The following is a 17662-nucleotide window of genomic DNA, read 5'->3' as shown; positions in this document are numbered from 1 at the left end:
AAAATTCTCTTCTTAACTCCATCGCCAGCATCAAAGCCAGCAGAATCCAGTGCTGGAGAGTCTGGATAACCAGAGTGCCGAGGACACGTCAGAGACTAAACCCAGTTTCACACCAGAAAAACTGCACAGCGTCTGTGCTGTTCCAATACCGAGAATTAACACACATTAATTTGGCCCTGGTTGCGTAAATGCTTCTGGCATTTCCTTCAGCACTTAAACTCATTTTCAGAGAATGGACTGCTGTAAAAGAATGCAGGCTCATTAGGAGTTTATTTCCTCAAAATGCTGAAGGATAGCAAGTTTCTTCTGTGAGGGATCAGAAAAACCACATTTATTTCCTTTGCGGGGGGAAGAAAACACCCCAAAGCTTTTTGGGTTTCAGCAAGCATCACAGGTTGGGAAATGAAGGATTTCATCTTGTTGTCACACCCTGCCTTACCTCTTTTCAAGGCGGGCTGTGTTTTCTTTCCACAGAGCGAAATTTTAGAAGGAGCAGAAGCCAAATGCTTAAAATGAATGATCAACTTACGATTCGTCTGAATCTATTCTTCCATGCTGCTCTGCTTAAAAATAGCATCATAAATGCACATCTGCAAAGACCGTGCAGCCCCCCTTTCCTGAATTGTACAAATTATTAGAGTCGTTGACAAAAGATTTTTTTTGTTTAGGGGTTGGTCTGGGCACTCTCTTTGGCAGACTGCCACTTTTCTCGCAGTAGAAATATTGCTTGTAGAAAGCCACATTGTACTGAACAGCTGTTCTGCTAAAACATTGAGCTAGCAACCCAAGAAATGACTGACTTCACATATGAAGCAAAACTGTTCCCTCCCTTTGTGCTCATTTAAATGAAAGTACAAAACATTTTCTTCCACGCCGTCTAGTCTTCCCTCCCAATGACGGGCTTTGCTGGGGTGTGTGTGCCCAGAGCCAAGGGAAGCAAGGAACTCTCCCATCACTGCCCCTGTGGCGTGCTTGAACTTGAGCCATTCTACTGCGAGGTTCCCCGGATGGCTGCTTCTTATCTGTTCTGACCCTTTCTATATTCTTGCCTCCAATGCCGAACGATTTTCTGCAAACTCGATCCATGAGAATCGTGAGATTTAAAAACATACCTCATTCCAGCCTTTCTTCCATCTCTGTGAAATGCTAAGATTCTAGCGAAAAGGTACTAGAAGATGATATTTGATTAAGCTCTTGGCTTTGAGTGTGGTATGTGACTGATGCTCCTAGTTGTTTGAAATTATCGTCAGATAATAGCAGTACACACAAGTATTCTGTGTCCTACGTGCCATTTGGGTATTCTGTTTAAAATACTCTTCTGAAAAGAAAAACCTTCATAGGCTTACTTGACATCTCAATGACCACAATTCTCATTAAATGTCACCATGTTTACAGCAGAAACTATATTTATGCATAACAGATTATCCAACATTTTGCTTCAACCTCTCTCAACATGAATAACTCCTTGCCTTATTATTGTGTGAGCACGGGTGTCACTCTTGCTCGATTATAAACTCCTAGAGGGTTCAGCTTCTTTCCCTCTTTGCCTCCATACACAGCCTAGGGAGTCTGGCGATGTGGTAAGCACTCAAATACTCAGAGCAGGAACAGATTAAGTAAAATGACAGAGAAATGGGATTCATTCCTGATCTCTAATAACAACTACAATGAAATGGTACCCTAAAACTTAAGGATTTATATAATAAGATTATATCCTATAACACCAAAATACTGAAGGAAGTATCGATTATACCCATTGCTTCAGTGAATCAGCCTTTCATTTCAGATACAGCCCATTTTAAGAATGCTTTTGTCTTTTTATCTCAATGAAATATCCACATATTAAAAATTTATCTCAACTTTTCGATCTCATTATTTTAAGCATTAGCTTAACATTAAGTTGCCTTAATATGCCCAAGTCCCCTGTGTACTTTAACCAACATTCTAAATTTCCTCTGCTCTGTCATAGGATACAAGTCAAGACTCCTGACATATTAGAATCTCCAAGTGTATTTTTAAATAAATGTCACATGTTGACCATCTCTTCCTCCTGATTAACACCATTTCGGAAACACAATCTTACCAAGCAAAGCAAAACAAAAACACAAGTTATTTCTGACATGATAAAAATCCTAAAAAGAAATCCTAACATACCTTTGTTCATTTCTAAACTTAAGCCTCCAATAAAATCTAAGCTCACTGCCATGTAAGACCAGCTGAATTCTCAAGTCCAACTACCCCTCTTCTAGACAAACAGAGGCCAAAGAACTGTTACTTTTCATAGTCACAGAGATTTGAACCTGGAAGCGTGCAACTGTGTTGACCAACAGCATACTCTTAGTAAGACTCTGAAGACACACTGAAATGATGGAGATTATCAGTTTCCATTGCATTCACACATTTTGCTGGCCTCGTTGACCTTGTTTACACGCACTGTACCTTTGTTATAGGTTGTCAGAATTCCCTGCAAGAGTCCCTCTCTCTCATCTCTGCAAACTTTTCCAGCAGTATTTATGGCAAACCATGTAGTGACTCACACCAGAAAGCTTCAGTCTGGCTGCCTGCTGGAGGTAAATCACACAGTAGCACAGGCTGAACAACTTGACTCAGATCGTTCTGCAACTTTGGGAGTTCAGCGTCCATAGGAGAGACAATGAAGGGTGCGTTAGGTCGGGCTCAACTAAGAAAACATCGCTGTACTGCTCTACAAAAGGTCCTCTGTATGTCCAGAGTGAGGCTTACCTGCATCTGCATCTTCATTTTCCATCAGAGGTAGCTGGAACATACTTCATTTTACACATTTTGTTATGCCATCTTCATGTCTCTTTTCAAAATAGAAAATGATAGCAATTTCGCTTTTATGCTAAAATTCTTGTAAAAACCTGGATACTATTCATCTATTTTTATTGAAGAAAGCCAATATTTTAAAGTATTTATATAAAACCCAAACTGTGTACACAGTCTGTTTTCATCATCAGTGCTGATATTCAACACAGCCTTATTTCCCAAACTGTAAAATTATATATGAGTGATGTGCTTTAATTACAAAACACTACAGAAAAATATATTTTTAAGTCTCTGTAGTGCGTTGGGAAGTGAGGATGATCAACTCACGAATTTTAATTTCCTCTACTTCTTGGTACAGTAGTATTCACCCTTTTGAGCACTCGCTCAACACTCTGTGATTGACAGTCTGAAGGGACAATGGCAGAAGAGTATTTGCTAATGACTATGCTTTAGTACTTAGTAACCTGTTCACTTTAGTAAGTGGTCAAAAGGAGATGCTTCTATACAGTCTAGTCGTATTTTTCCATTTTAGGAATGTGGTTTTGGAGATAGGTTCAATTCTACCTGCAAATAATGAATTCAGCTTTAAGTCCAATCTTATCCATTCCAATGTTCAGAGTAACATTGGATTTCTTATAGGCAAATCCCAAATATCTTATTTCTAATGATTTCTCTCATGATAGTTATAGCCATACCATACCTTAGGCCCCCAGTTGAATCAGAAAGATACATAATACATTATGTGGGGAAATCAATCCAAACAATTATTTAACTGAACTGGCCAGTTGTTTGATGAGTCAAGTCAAAATGGCCAAACAGTCCCATGTAGACAAAGCTTTAATCATGTTTCTCTTTAATAAGATCATTCATCTATAGAAGACACTGAATAGCCCCAGTTTGATCATTTGCTACATTCTTAGAAACCAGGCCAAAATAATAAGCCAGACCAAGCCAATGACTTAGTAGGACTGTATGCTTAGTTTTCCAGCCATATGCGCAAGGCGGAGAACCATATATATATCCATGGAAAGAAACGTAGTCAATTATTCACCACCACACCCCTGGCTGGCATACAATTTAGTTATCCTGGCGATCAGAGTAAGCAGATTACATGAACACACATTAGCTCTGAAGATAAAAACAAAAACAGAGTTTTCAGAAAGCACGTTCTGCACCGTATATTGTCATCAATACACTTTTAAAACAAACGCAAGGCTCTTTACTACTAGTAATATGCTGCTTACCATGTAGGTTCTTTAAAAAGTCCCTAATTCCCTTCCAGTTCTAAAGCTCTTCACAGGGCTTGGCAAACTATAGCGTGCAGGTGAAATCCAGACCGCTATCGGTCTCTATACAACCCGTAAACGAAAAATTTAAGAAGAAAAGAAAGATTCAATGGTTAAAAAAAATCTCTTGAGATTTCATGGTTTGTCCTAATTAGAGAGTTCAGCATTCACAAATAAAGTTTTATTGAAATACGGGCAAACTCAGCTGGACCCAGATGGTCTGTGGCTACTCTTGCCCTCTAACAGTGGAGCTGAGTAACAAGAGACTCCACGGCCCACAAAGGCTAAAGCGTTTACTCTCTGGTCCTTTCCAGAACACATTTCCTGACCCTCGTCCTAGAATCTGTTAACTAGTTTCTGTCTTGGCTTTCTAACTTCCGCTTTTGGGTGATCTTTGGGCAGAGTGGGAAGACTAGACAATTTAACACTAGTTGTAACTTCTAGTGAAGAAAGGGGAGGCGGGGACAATAGCCAGGGTGTACCATTGTGCTCCCGTGACTCCTTATTAACAGGAACAGGTTGTTTATAAATTTTTTAAGAAAACTTTGTAAACAGCTTAATCAATTCTCTTTCTTCCATATCCAGATGGACATTACAGTTGTCGGTTAATCACATTTCTTAAGTAATACGACCAGTAACGAAGCCCTAGAGAAGGGTGAGCCGATGAACACTCAACAGGGACCAGGTGAGAAAGCAGGAACCTGGGACAGAACAAGTTTCCATTTGGGAAGCGGTCTGTTTTTCTTGTGTTTCTGCTGTTAGAGTACATTATAGTGCTTTAAAGAAAAGAAAAAAGAACCTTTTTATTTTAGAATAATTTTAAATACACAGAACTGTTGCAAAGTTAGGAGAGTTCCAATATGCCCTTCACGCGGGCTCCCCTAATTTCAGCATTTAATGCCTGAAATGATTTTTTTTTTCATTGAATTATGACTCCTTTGCCTTTGACTAGCCTCAAAATCTTTTTTTTGTGAATTGGAACACAGTACCATTGGATCTAAAAAGGGCTGGTCTCTCCACATGAGCCCTGTACGTGCACTTATGTTCATTTGCAATACAAGTGGGGAAAGGGATGCTTACGGACAGCTGGTGACCTGTGCTGACCTGAGAAAGGAAATGCTCTCTATTATGGAGGAAAAGGTGCTGAATTGGAATTCCAGAGGTCCAAATCCTAGTTCCAAGTCTTCTATCGACTTTGTTTATATCACTAAAGTTCTTTCTCTATCAGTTTTCTCAACACAATAGCAGGGGGCCTGAAACAGATGATCTGTACAATTTTTAAGCCCCAAATTCTTTTAGCCTTCTTCTCCTGCCCGGGCACTGACATTTGCTGACATATTATGGACCCAGGAAGGATGTGAAAAGCTGCAGTCAATCAGTATTCAAAGCCACATTCGTTTTACAGGTGGAGGTCACCACACGTTTATTAAGGCACAGCCAAGAGTTATGCACAGTATCTAGAAAGCTGTTTCTGAAAATTAAAGCCACAGTACAATTTCAATCATATAAAGCAGTCAGAGGTGACTCCTTCTTTGCTATCCCCATGAAATATTGTTATCTGCAGAGCCCTGAAACTATACATTGTGCTTTGCAAGAGGTGATAGGGCTAACAAAAACACGTTCAAGAAGTCCAGCCCTAAAGAACAGGGCACATAAACTTCAAAGTCCTAAGTAAGTGAGTACGATGTAGTAGAAGGCAATGCCAGACTAAAATATTACATTACCAAGAACTGGTAGACTTCTTAAAATAAGTTGAATGTGACATGGAATGCAAGGATGTCCCCTAGGATTTTTGCCAAGAGTAAAAAGCGAATCAAAAACATAAAAAGTTTTACATTCATATTTTGTCTCTATCATATATTTGGCACTTCGCTTATTTACTTTAAACTTCCATTGCATGCTGTTTTATTTTCCTTTTTGTATTTATAATGATTTCACATGTGCAAATCTTGACAATCAACAGATAAAATCTGTTAAGAGAAGGAGCTATATCATGTATTTTTGAACCCAAAGCACCAGGGAGACACGGTATCTTCCTGTAAAGGGCAATTAAATAGAAGAGAAGGAGAACAGAAATACTAGCAGAACAGGAGATGTTAGAGCATGTGGCTTTTGAAATTACTAAACAACAGCTTTAAAACCCCCAAGGGCCTCAAGAGAAGCTAATTTGAGACAATAAGTGCTACATCCTTTCTAAAAAATTGGGGTTTGGGTTTAGAGAGTCAGTAATCACTCAGACAGAGCAACTTACAAAAAGAAAATTCATAGGAGAAACTGAGGACTAGAGAGGACACTCTAACCCAGATCATATTGTTCATCTAATTTTATCAAAAGCTCTCATCTTCCTTCTTTCTTCCTTCCCTCCCTCCCTTCCACTTTTATTTCTCAATAAATGGTAAATACCTCCAAAGCCAGGACTATGCCTTCTACTTTCTCTATATGCCCCCAGAACAGCCAACAGAGGACTCAGAGGACCAGGAGAAAATACTCAACTACTGGTTGAATAAACTTGAATTTACACACCCAAGACATGGGTTTCTTGAGACTATGGTTTTAACTGGCAACTCCTTAGCCTGTACATGGGAGAAAAAGGTTGGCAGGAGAAGGCAGCTCATCGTGGGGCGGGGGTACCGCCCCTCCTAGCTCCTACTCAATATACTGTTTATTTTCCCTTTGGTTTCACACTATTCCCATCATTCTCCCTCCATTTTTTCCTGCCCTTTCTTTTTCACTCTTTTCTTTCTTCACCCCAGCCTATGACATTAGACCCACCCGCAGTTCTCAACAGCGTCACTCAGCTCACTATCTCAAAATAGAATGGGGTACTATATAATTTTATTTAAAAACATGGTTAAATGTTTTAAAGGGGCCCCTTACGTGGAGATATAGACATGGATAAGATGTCCCAGACTGTTCCCTCAAATAGCCCACAGTCTAAAGATAGAGATAGGTATAGTAAGAAACAAATTATGGATTGATACTAAAGCAACAAATGACTCTAACAGTAACCCATAGGAACAAATGATTAATGTTCTGAGGAAGGAGAGAAGATTTACCCAAGGAAGCGACATGTGAGCTGGGTTTTTAAGGAAGAACAAGGATCCAACAAAACCAGAAGGAAAGGGACATTCTGGTTGGTTGATGGGATGTACAAAGGTACAAACATGTGGTTTGAGGTATTCAGCATTGCTAGGGACAAAGAAGATGGCAGCAGATAGATGGACAGACTAATGAATCTCGATGCAGAATGCAAAAGTTCTTGTGCACTCTTTCGGCCACATTTCCAAAAGTCTCCACAAAAAATTCTGGAAGAAGTCTTCTGTTTTTTGCTCATCCCCCTTACACCTTTGCCTTCACCATAAAAAGAGCCTCTCCCATGCCTCTGCTGTCCCCTGACAGGGGAGACCTGAGCTGACCTCTGAGGAAGGAGGCAAGCCCAGCCAGAGCTGTGGCAAGAAGTAAAGCAGCCCCCTCAGCTCAGACTCCACGCGCCCACCCCAGAATGATCCAGAACAACCCGAGGAGTCAAAGCCTTGAAGCGTGCTGCTGACGTGCTCTGATGGCTCGCTGCCCTGGCAATGGCTGACTAGCTCACAAGAGTATGCACATGTTTTTGGCCATCATGCTCCCAACCAGGCTTCCCCTGAATCAGCATTTGGAGTTGAGGGCAGCTCTGGATACGCACCCGTGCCAGGTGCACTGAAGGTAATGGTAACCAGCCCAACTCTGACAGGGGCATGAGGTGGAGAACCAGCAGTGCCTCTCTGGGCTCTGTGCCAAAGGTGGACCGGGGTCCCCCTCTCTAGAGAGGGGAGTTTTCCTGAGAAAATGCAGAATTGCACAGAATTACAGTCTCAGAGAAGTACTCAGCCACCATCAAGTCCACATTTGTCAGAAAGCCCTTTGTGCCCAGGCTCAGGCTCAGAGATGACAATCCTGGGGAAGCATGGCAACATAAACAAGGCTTTTCTCTCACGAAGTAAATAAAATCAAGTAAAAAGCCAGTTCTTCCATGGACTTCCTTCAAAAGTCCTAAGTTCACTAGAGAGATCTAAAAGGATAACATGTCATTAAAAATGCTTCCTGGAAGCATACCTAAGAAAAGACAATTATATCCCATATTTCTGGATAGTAGTAAAATCTGGCACTTGTTACCAAAATAAACGGGAGTGAACATTGGCAGCTCCGCATCTGGATGGCCCTATTTCCACTGGGTGCCACCCCTGACTTTGAAGATTTTATGTATGTATGTATGTATGTATTTGAGAGAAAGAGAGAGCACAAGTGGGGGGAGGAACAGAAGGAAAGGGAGAAGCCGACTCCATACTGAGCACAGAGCCTGATGCAGGGGCTGATCTCAGGACCCTGAGATCATGACCTGAGCTGAAACCAAGATTCGGACACTGAATCGAAAGAGCCACTGAGGTGCCCAATGGTGCCACCCCTGACTTCAGATTGGGTTAAGTGAAACCGAAGACTAAAGCAGGGACTTGGGTCCCCAGTCTACTGAAGGTGGCAGAGGCAAGAATAGAAACCAAGTAAGAATCAAGCCAGTCTTTTATCCTGCTCTGCTACCCCTGTGGGGAAGCTTTTGTTCAGAACCTAAGGGTAGAGTCTGCGTGCCACCATTTTCCTGCGTAAAAAGAAAGAATAGGACAGGCTGGCGTACATGTCGTGTGGAAATTGTATTTCACGTGTTTTTGTTTTGTTTTGTTTTGAAGACTTTATTTATTTATTTGACAGGCAGAGATCACAAGTAGGCAGAGAGACATGCAGAGAGAGAGAAAGGAGGAAACAGGCTCCCTGCTGAGCAGAGAGCCTGATGCGGGGGCTCGATCCCAGGACCCTGGGATCATGACCTGAGCCGAAGGCAGAGGCTTTAACCCACTGAGCCACCCAGGCGCCCCTTGTTTTGTTTTTAATAATGAGGATGAGGACACTTGCCCCCAAGTATGAATGTCAGTGGCTAGAAGTAAACGTGGGTCATCACACTGTAAAATGCCCAAACAGGAACTGGAAGAGCTCTGAGCTGCTCGGACCAAGAAAAACAATGAGACAGTCTTGGATTCTCCACCTTCCCTGGAAACAAAACCATTTTTATAAAATGCTACCTAGGCTTGGGGAACCATGAGTATAGTGGTAATTCAGCGTTACTGTAAGATGTCCTGCACCCAGTTGCTACACATGAGTGTTTTAAACAGATCCCTTAGACATGATTGCACAAGTACCAGTCCGGTCTTTGGCTACAGACAGATCATGCACTCTTTAAATAAAGCCCTGCAGGTCTCTCCTCTCAGAAATATCTACCACTTGCGGGGCACTAGGGTGGCTCAGCTGGTTAAGGGTCTGCCTTCAGCTCAGGTCATGATCCCAGGGTCCTGGGATCGAGCCCCACATCAGGCTCCCTGCTCAGGGGAGAGCCTGCTTCTCCCTCTCCCTCTGCCTGCCCCTCTGCCTGCTTGTGGTATCTTTCTGTCAAACAAAAAAATAAAATCTTTAAAAAAAATAATAGCTCTCATTAAAAAAACAATAGAAAAGAAATATCTACCACTTCCTTCACAATATGTGCCTTACATAGTGAAGGAAAATTCTATGAAAATATTAAAGTTCTTCCCTAATGTGTTCAGTCAATTTTAATCAGTTGTCTTGCAATATTTTTCAACGGATTCCTTCGAAAGGCTAAAAATGTCTTATATTTTACACATCGTAGCATTGTTGCCTGTCACACACATACACAAATTGTTGTTTAAAAGCTGCGATGCTTAAATTGAAATAAAACTTATGCTTACAGTGGTAAATATTCCTGGATTAATAGAGTTGTAGCAGATATACACCAAAAATTGACTGAAGTCTGTGATATTAAAAAGACAGAAAATTTATCTAGTTTTAGCAAATGTCAAATCAGCAGCTATTGCTTTTAAGATTAATAAAAGATATAATGGTTTCTAGATAGCCTCTAAATAGAGATTACTATGAATGGAGAAGTGATTTACCAACAGTCACCACAATGAGATTTCTTTAAAGGTTACAATCATCAGTTATTTAGCTGAAACACTGCTGAGAATGCCTGGTCATTTCTTGAATAATGCATAATGTTCATTGTAGATTTGATCTGTATTATAACAATACAGATATTTCTAAAATAATGGAAAAAACTATCTGTTACCTTCCAATTGCTTAACATATCATTTCCATGAAGTAATTGACTCAGGACACATTACACACTGTCACCTGAGTGTTCTTTCTGCAAGCATAACTTGTAATAATCTATACACAATGGGCATCACAAAACAAACTCATCAACCTTTATAGACTTTTAAGAAAAGATGTGATGAATCCAGGGCAGAATGAAGGACCTTTCTGAAGCAGTAAATTAAAATGATTAAGTTTCTATATAGTTGTGTGGGACAAATTTAAATTCAAGCTTTGAAATTTAATTATTAACATGAACAATTCATCACATTAAAAAAAAAAAAAAACACTGCCTACATCGTGTAAGTACTTTTCATATAAATTTCCAAATGCCTTTAGGTTTATTCAAGAGACTGCTTGGAGAAGCACAAAGTATAATGTCTATCGTTTTATTGTTGGATTATGAACTACACTTCACATGATGCTGCAGGCTATTTATATAAGCTTGTTTATCCACATGAACTTCTTCAAGGGCAGAACACTGAAGACCTTAATAAATTAAAATGAATTTCTTTTGATGTTGTTTCATGAATGTTTGATCAGAATGAGTAACAAGTTTGCATTAAAGAATGGGAGGACAGCAATAAAATATACATAGATTGTACAGCAGAATCGGCTTACAGAAAGTGCCCACTGCATTCCTAGCAACTTTATGGAGAGCCACGGTCAACGGGAGAGAGTCACTGCTTACACCTTCACCATCACCCGTTTATAGCAGTGGGAGGACACGTGAATCAAATGAGATGCTCTGCCATCGTCCACATGGAATTTGTAAAATCATCAAATCCAGTATCTCCTTCCAGCCTCCTAAATACCCATCTCAACCTTCCCATTTCTCTCACTGATATCACCATGTCCTTCCATTAGACTGAAACGTCCATGCCAGCAGAGACCATATTTTATCTTTTGTATCCATCTTTAGCATAAATAGTTACAGAACCTAATTGATTAAAGTCCACAAAGTAAAAATGATTTATCAGTCCTAGCCAGAAGCTGTGAGAATCCTGACCTGGAATGTTCGGTGAAGGGGATGCAAATCAAGTATCATTTCTAGAAACAGTACGATGTGATCGAGCACCAGACAGAAAGGCAAGACAATGGATTTTCATTTTAAATCTAATACTTGGCTTTAAATGGTTTCTAGATCATTTCCCTCATCTGTAAATGAGGGCATGGTTCTACATGAGCTAGAAATTTACATGTCTTAGAGGTCAGGATTCTGAAAGTTAGTAGGGTTGTTACCTCACAGAAGAATGGACAGACCATGGAACCATTTTTCTACTTTGGTAACCGCCACTACTTATCAACTGCCAATTCCTTTACATAAAAAAATGGAAATAAAGCATAACTGTATTAAACAGGGTAAGCCAAACACAGTCCCTCAATCAATGCATTTCCAAGCGAGACCCAAGGATCTATTTTGCACCTTCTGTGACTTCTGACCTGTTTATTACTCCTACCCTTATCATCTTATATGGTTTGAAATAAACATGATGACAGTCTACTGAATAAACTCTTACAAATACAACACACAGTAAGTGTGTGATGATACTCACACCTTTAGCTTGGGAAAATCTGCTACAACTTTATCATCTGGAACATACATTACCAACTTGACATCTGTATTTTTAATGGCAGAAGGGTTGTAAAAGGACAGCATCAGTGTGCCTTGGCTTATTCATACTTTGCTACCTTATACCAACATCCTGTCCTTAAGAGCTAACTCTGTTGTATGTTCTTGTCAACCTCTCAGTGTCATTCTGCTCTAGAGCAAGAATCTGTGAACTATGGCTTGTGGGCCAAGTCTGGCGTCAGCTGCCTGTGTTAAGTATGGTTTTATGGGAACACAGCCACACCCTGTTTTTACATATTGTCCATGGCTGATTTCATGCTACAATGGCAGCGTTGAGAGCCTCTCAAAGCCTACAACAGTTCTGAGATAACCCATTACAGAAAATGTTTGCCCTGTTCTAGAGGAAAACAACCTGTCTCAATTTAAATTCTAATTTTCCTTCTCTCCTAAGCCTAAGGAGCACAGTTTGTAAGCACCCATGTAGAGATATGAACAGATTTGCACGTGCATATATATGTGATTACACCCCTTAGCCCTCAACTGTAAACAGTCACTGCTTTTGATCCTTCATTTTAATTTGAATCCTCTAAGAGTTTATAGCTCCCTACCTGAACCCCTTTCTCCATTAGCCAGGAGTACAGGACTTCAATGGTTGTTGTCAAGGTGTAACCACTTAACTAAAGCACCTAAATCCTTCCCCCAGAGTTGCCTACAATTTTGCCAAATGTCCAGCTTTATGCCTACCAAGGGTCTAGATGCACAAGAAATGAGCAGGTCCCTTAAGTCTAATGCCCTGAATAACACACCCTTAAAGGTAGGAAAATCAATGGTCAATGCCACATACACATCAATAAACACATGCATGCATATTCATATGCTAAACATGCTGTAAATTATTAGAAGTTTCACTAACAAAAGAAAATACCTCTCTTATGTATCAGAGTGAAGAAGGCCTAAAAGCCTTTAACTAATGAGTGTTAACAATGACTGCACCAAGGATTTGGAGGACAAATAAATGTTTATATTTAAGCAGTTTTTAGGCAATATGTATAGAGACTTGAAACATTAATATGTGAATTGTTTATCAGCCAATAAAATCATTACTCAAAATGCCCACTACCACTGGAGTCTGCTCTCTTCCTCTCTTTGGTCACTACATACAGGACATGTTAGCTCCACCCTCTAACAAATGTCCTCATCAACAATAATTTGCATGTATTAGCATAACACAAATTAAACCCAAGAAGCACTTTAATGTAAATCATCTCATTCTCATTTCTCTGAAACCTTACAAAAAGTGATAGAATATTTTAGGCTGACAGACTTTTGGAAAATAAAAAAGAAATAGAAGAGGTTTATTTCACCTTCACATGGTGTCTTTCTCATGCAGAGTTCAGATTTCCACATTTGTATCCCTTTAAAGGATTTGATATGCAGGAAAAGAAGAAAGGATGATGGTCAACATTTCATCTTAGAGACACCTACAGACCACCATATTCCAGAATAAACAGGGGCTTAAAGCTTACCTTTGACCGAGGTGTTAGGTGGAGGGCCTTCCATTCGCAGGTTCCATGGAGGGTCCCCTTGGTTAGCAAAGTCCCTCATTTTCAGATAGCTAATTGTAAGTCTAATGATGGATGCCTTGTCAAGCTGGCTAGTGATGGCTGCAGGAAGAGGCAACAACTTGGCCAATTCATAGAACTCAAAATTTTCTTTTCCCCGGCGGGACCGAGCGGCATCTCGGGATTTCTCCTTTCTCAATGCTTGTAAACTGCAATCAAAGAAGTGAAAAAGGGTTCTTTAGAACATGTTCTTCTGACATCAGATAGGAACTGTTTTCTTTTTATTTCCTTTCTTCCCCCTGCAAAAATCTGCCAAAATCTTCTTCCAAATTCTAGGACCACAGTAAAATAAATTCTAGACCATGTCCCCTAAAACCACAAATTCTACCTCTGAACTTACATACCACAGACTTATGTGCAATGAATAAAATTGTTTTTTTTCCCCTCTTTTTGGTCATGCATTGAGACATATTCTGTGCTTCTAAGACCTAAGAGTTACAGGTGAAGTCTGATGTTACCGGCTATAAGCAACTGGAAAGATGAGGCTAGCATTCATATACCTAGTCTCAGGATACTGATTTTGTTCATTTAACTGTTATCACTATGGGATCTTAAGCCATCAGAAGCACCCATTTTTAAAAATTTATTTCAATTATAATCTTGGGGAACAAAGGGTAAACATCACATTTTAGTGGTTGATTCTGTGAATTGTGTTCATGTGCTTCCAGTCCTCAATAAGGATCACGACCTTTCGTCAGATAAAGAAAACATCCCACTGAAAATGAAGATTTCAATGCAACTTCATAAATGCGCTGGTAATTGGCTGATAAGAGAAAACTTTAGTTCTTTACTAATGAATATACATTAGTAGATGGATAGATTCCCTAAGATACTTGAGAATAAAATACATTGCCCAGAAAAGTCAAACTTTAAGATAATATAAATTTAATGTCAAAAGATAAAGCCTTGTGTGGGTTATTAAAATTTATCAACGTTATAGACATATTACTTCACAGAAGATGCAACAGGTTGGATCCAGCATTTTCCTTTAACTATTCATGTGCATTTCTGTTTGAAGTTTGTTCACATTGCTGAGGGCAGAATCTGGCACACCTGAAGTTGTGTTTGAGCATCTGACAGAATTCCACCTATCCTATTCTGAATTGTTCTGTTTTATGTCTGACAAGAAATAAAATCCAAATCAGACCCTGATGATAAATAATTGGCCAATATTTACAGTATCAAGGTGCTATTAAAATCATTTGTAAGTATCCATTTGTAAGTATCGTTGCAAGGAACTCTGAAGGCATTTTAAAATCTTTGAATCTAGCTTTGTGGTTTCCCATTATAAAATAACAAGAAAGAGAGAAACAAGCAAGGAAGCAAGACCAGAGCAATAGATCAAAATGAGTTCAGCAATATGACTCCAATTTCAGTCAGTATAATATGGACAGTAACACTTCATATTACATTATAGCACACCTGATGTTTTTCATGGTAGAAACATTGTATTTATTGCAGATACTTAGAATATCTTATTGAGTATCTACATAATTTAAGTAATGCCATCACACTCAGTTCAAATGCTTGCAAAGCCAATATCCCACCAATTTCACTCTATTAATAAAATATTCTAGAGACACCTGGGTGGCTCAGTCAGTTAGTGTCTCCCTTCGGCTCAGGTCATGATCCCAGGGTCCTGGATTGATTCCCACATCAGGCTCCCTGCTCAGCAAGGAGACTGCTTCTCCCTCTGCCTGCGCCCACCTCCTGCCTCCAGCTTGTACTCTCGTGCTCTTTCTGTCTCTCCCTCTCTCTCATGTGCATCATGTCACTTGATGTCTCAAGTGTTAACCTCAGGCAGAAACATCACTGATTTACATGGAAGAAGCATGTCAATGCCATTAATTTCCCCAAATCCTGGCTGACCCTCATGCAATTTTATAAATAGTCAATCCTGACTTGTTGAAAATTATGTAAATAAAGTGAAAGATGCCTTAAAATCTAACAAAGTTTGAGTATAACCAGGATCTAAGGTTAACATCTTAGGATAAAAGAACCATTCATACTCTCCCTTTATATAGTAAAGGCAATCTAGCTAACACCATTTAGGTCGGCTGTGCTGAAAGAACTATGGCTTTTGACATGTTTTCTCTACCACTTGTAGAGTGCGGTGGTTCAAGTTCAGTGCTTTGCTCTCTTTGTGTTCCTGTAATCAAACAGTACTGCAAAAGGTAGGCCAAATGTACAATTTTTGTTGTTGTTGCTGTTCAGTAAGTGACTATGATGGAACTCTAGAGAAGAGGTTATAAACTCAAGGGCTCCCCTGGTTAAGGCAGGGAATGTCAATGAGTGAAGAGGCCTGATGGCCACTGTGGGGACCTGAAGGACAGGCAAAGGGACAGCATGCACAGTTCCAGCTGACTGCTGTTCTAGAGGAAAGCATACCTGTTGTTGCCAGATTTCCAGTGTTGCTCTTTCTAGAGAACAAAATCTGAATTTTCGTATGGCATTTCCAATTTTATGTTATGTTTTAATTTTATTTTAACTAATTAAAGTTTTAAAAAATAACACAAGCCTAATCAAACATGTCATTTGGTCAATAAATGAGCAGGGATGAATTCTACAGTCAGGTAAGAATTTGGGAGGCCAATTTTGAAGGTAGTTTTACATGGATATTATATGTAACCTTCCCTTGATACACATAGCCCAAAGAATCTCAAAAGGGTTCATTTGTCATCTAATTAATATTACCAACATTCATACTAGGAATTTCTCTGTTCAAATGAAGATTAGGCCATTATTCTGAAGTTGATATTAATGCATAGGCTTATCAATACTTTAAGGGGGGAAAAAAAACCAAACAAGTCTATGGGGAAGGAGGTAAGCAAAGCCCAAGATCACACAGAGCAATTTGATGGGCTCCAAAGGCTAGGTAGAGGAGAAATGACTTCCTATTTCCACTCCAGGAAGGCAATAACATGGACACTACTTTGCCTAACCAAACTCTTGCTTAACCTAACTCTGACACTTGATTTATCTAGAGTGCCCCCAAGTATGGGGCGCCTGGGTGGCTCAGTGGATTAAGTGTCTGCTTTTGGCTCCAGCCATGATCTTGGAGTCCTGGGATCGATCCCCACATTGGGCTCCCTGCTCAGTGGGGAGTCTGCTTCTCTCTCTGCCCCTCACCCCACTCTTGTGTTCTCTCTCTCAAATAAACTTTAAAAATAAATAAACAAACCAACAAACAAGCAAACCGCTGGGAAGGACTTACTTCATGTGTTCCTGACCCACCTTCTTGTTGCTTCTCTCCTCTCCACCCATTTTTTTTTTTTTTTTTAACTCTAAAACTCTGTGTTACCCGACTGGAGTAATTGTCTTGCCCATTATCTTATTAACGACAGTTTCCATGACTCCCCCACCACAACATTATACAGACACCACAGCTCAGAAGACTTTCAGAGTAACAGCGCTGTGTCTAAAATAAGCAGTAATTGGCTTTGAGGACAATAGTAATAAAATACAGTCAAAGGATTATAAAGGTTATAGAGAGACTGATAGAAGAGATTAAGCTAAAGACCTTAAGACAATGACACAGATTGTGGATTAAGCTTCTACCTGTTTTTGTGGAGTAGAGCCCAGTTGCAATTAATACTCAAATTGAATTAAGGACTACATTAAGACTTAAAATAAATGGTGTTTTTGTCCATTCTGTCCTAAACCAAAAATTATCACTGTATTTGGAGAATACCAAAGAAAGAATGGAATGGTTGTACATGAATAAAATGGTAAGTGCTGGGGTGCTTGGGTGGCTCAGCTGGTTAAGTGACTCTTGGTTTTGGCTCAGATCATGATCTCATTAGACTTTTGAGAGGGAACCCTGGGACCCACTCCTGTTCCTCACGGAGTCTGCTTGAGATTTTCCCTCTGTGCCTTCCCTCATTTGCACACACATACTCTCTCTCTCTAAAATAAATAAAAATATTTTTAAAAAATGTTATGGTGCTGCTCTCTGCCACATAAAAAGTGATTAACCCTCAGATCAACAATAAGTTACTCCCGGGGTCCAAACTTTCCACTGCTCTGATGTTCTTCCACGTGGTCTTTGGATAACTACAAAAAAGAGATTCTTCCTTACTGCTCAGCAGATCAAAATTTCAAATGTCTGATGACAGTATTTTCATCCTCACCAGTAGTTACCACCACCGACAAAACAACAAAGTCAACAATCTCAAAAGACAGACACACATGTATTTTTATCT

The 17662-nt window shown here is 39.8% G+C and overlaps 1 protein-coding gene across 12 annotated transcripts in view; it reads right to left on the bottom strand.

The window, feature by feature from the left end:
* The window catches only part of NPAS3 (neuronal PAS domain protein 3), a gene marked incomplete at both ends in the record, with an annotated part of 841254 nt that overhangs the window by 568423 nt on the left and 255169 nt on the right, over positions 1–17662 (bottom strand). For 9 of the 12 annotated variants that reach the window (XM_080809073.1, XM_080809074.1, XM_080809075.1 and 6 more), the window contains one exon: positions 13365–13609. In XM_080809073.1, coding sequence (XP_080665199.1) covers positions 13365–13609 — 245 coding nt within the window. Of the gene's footprint in view, positions 1–13202; positions 13254–13364; positions 13610–17662 lie in introns of all 12 variants that reach the window. The other 3 variants (XM_080809069.1, XM_080809079.1, XM_080809080.1) reach the window with 1 other exon arrangement.

Source organism: Martes martes (genome assembly GCF_963455335.1).
Source record: "Martes martes genome assembly, chromosome: 7".
NCBI classification, from domain to species: domain Eukaryota; kingdom Metazoa; phylum Chordata; class Mammalia; order Carnivora; family Mustelidae; genus Martes; species Martes martes.
The sequence above is the reverse complement of the archived record's forward strand: the minus strand, read 5'-3'. Positions and strand labels throughout refer to the sequence as shown.